This window comes from Octopus bimaculoides, chromosome 1, assembly GCF_001194135.2.
Source record: "Octopus bimaculoides isolate UCB-OBI-ISO-001 chromosome 1, ASM119413v2, whole genome shotgun sequence".
Classification (NCBI taxonomy): Eukaryota; Metazoa; Mollusca; class Cephalopoda; order Octopoda; family Octopodidae; genus Octopus; species Octopus bimaculoides.
The window spans coordinates 79,118,908-79,120,815 of record NC_068981.1 but is presented as its reverse complement, the minus strand read 5'-3'; the positions used below and the strand labels follow the sequence as shown (position 1 = coordinate 79,120,815).

Below are 1,908 nucleotides of genomic sequence, written 5' to 3'. Positions count from 1 at the left end.
TGCTAATCTCGGCTCCGGTATCCACGAGAAAACGGGTACCTGAGGTACGGTCGTGAATATACAACAGACGACTTTTGTTGACTCGGCCAGGGACGTTCGTCGTCCTTATGTCCTGTCTTGGTCGTTTCCCGAACTATGAGGGATGTTGATCTTGTATGAGCAGGGTGGCCTGCATGAATGTGCGTCCTTTCCGAATTTCGCGTGGTAGAAGCACAATCCGGAACGGCGAGTGGCGCTAGGGCTTCTGGAGCGGCGTCTATTAAAATGCCGGTATGGACTGTGGTCGCGAGATGAACGGTCACGCACAGTTAACTCCTGCAACTGTGCTGCAAGTGTCTGGGTTTGTGCAGACTGTTGCGCTATTAACGCGCGTAGTTCCAACATCTCAGAGGATTTCGGAGGGTCGGTGAAAGGGTTGGTCGAAGATGCTACTGGTGCAACGGTAGCAAAGGGGTTTGTCGACTCAGCAATCCTATCGGCCATTTCTGCAAGTTCCTCTATGGTGGTAGACTCCTTCGCAGATGCCAAAATGACTTGCGTGTTAGCAGGCAGTCGCTTAACGAAAATCTGTTTCAGGATGCGATCTGGGAGGTTGTTTTCCCCGAGCAACTGTCGCATCCGGCGTAATAATTGTGATGGGGTTTTATCCTCAATTCCTCGGCAATCAAGAGTTGGTGCAATCGCCGTTACTCCGAGTCGCTTGTCCTTTTTATCAGTTCCGATTTGAAAGTGCCATAAGACACAGAACCTGGTGGGGCCATGACAAATTCCCTGACATCCATCATAATTTCTGGCGACAGAGCGCCGATCAAATGTATTAATTTCGCCGCATCTGTGATTATGCGATTGGAGGCAAACTGTGCCTCAACATGGGCAAACCAGAGGGTGGGGTCAAATGGTGGCACTCTTATTGAAATAGCAGCTTGGAGAAGTGCCATATCGACAGAAGATGATGCTGGGTCTTGATCGGTCTGATGCATGTATAAACAGGTGCTTTTTTTTTTTTAAACAGAATTAAAATTTCGTTTGTTGTAAAGTCATAGGTAGATGTGGCTGTCCGTCACAAAACCCAAACACATTTTTTTAATAGGGTCACCAGATATAAGGTATTTGGATTCTGCCACGGAGGAAGCCGATGTTCAATTCACGAGTTTGCTGACTGTACTGTTTAGGTGTCTCGCTTGTTTATAATCAGGAGTCGAATTGTATGAATGCGGTGTAGAGCATTAAGTTGACATAACTTTCAGAATACGTTATAAGTTATTTATTAATATTTGAAATGGTAACATTTGCTATATCACAGCAGGTAAACAATAATAACAGAAAAAATGTTCACAAGAAACAAATTCAGTTGTGGTATTCGTGATGTAGGAATTGTCGTTTGTGTAACTATATGTTTTCGCTTGTTTGATTAGATAAAGCGTGTGTGTACAAAAGAACCTTACTTGTATAACAGTTGTTGTAGCGATGCGTGCTCTCGAGGTTAGTAGTAGTCAGCAGTCGTAACGTCTCAATTAGACAGATGACCGTCCTTGCAAAGCGTGTGGGGTCTGCCAGCAACTAACTTTACTTGGCCAAATGTCTCTCTATTTATAACATTTGGTGGTCACAAAGCTGACAAGTGAAGCTATGTCTGGCTAACGTTCCCTTGATTTATGGTGTCGAAGGTGAAATGTCTTGGCCGTTAATTTTTGCCAAACATTTTCCATGTCACTCGTTACCTATAGTGGATCCCTTAGTTTTACAAGCAATTCACTTGAATGTGTGGTCTTTTGTTGGGAAAATATACCTTTGACCGTGTGAAACGTTTTCCTCTGAGGTCGAGTTGTGAGCTGAGAGATTTGGGTTCAGTTTTGAGTCGAAATCTCTCTCTCTCTTTCTCACACACACACACACACACACACACAC

General features: G+C 44.4%; 1 protein-coding gene across 1 annotated transcript; it reads right to left on the bottom strand.

Moving 5' to 3' along the window:
* Nucleotides 1-105: 105 nt before the first annotated feature.
* On the bottom strand, nucleotides 106-618 carry LOC106874913 (uncharacterized). Its single transcript, XM_014922831.1, has one exon. The coding sequence runs from the start codon at nucleotides 616-618 to the stop codon at nucleotides 106-108; it is 513 nt and encodes a 170-aa protein (XP_014778317.1).
* Nucleotides 619-1,908: the final 1,290 nt, after the last annotated feature.

What these genes read in the sequence shown, in the direction of transcription:
- LOC106874913 (XM_014922831.1), bottom strand. Translation starts at nt 618, where the DNA reads ATGCGACAGTTGCTCGGGGAAAACAACCTCCCAGATCGCATCCTGAAA.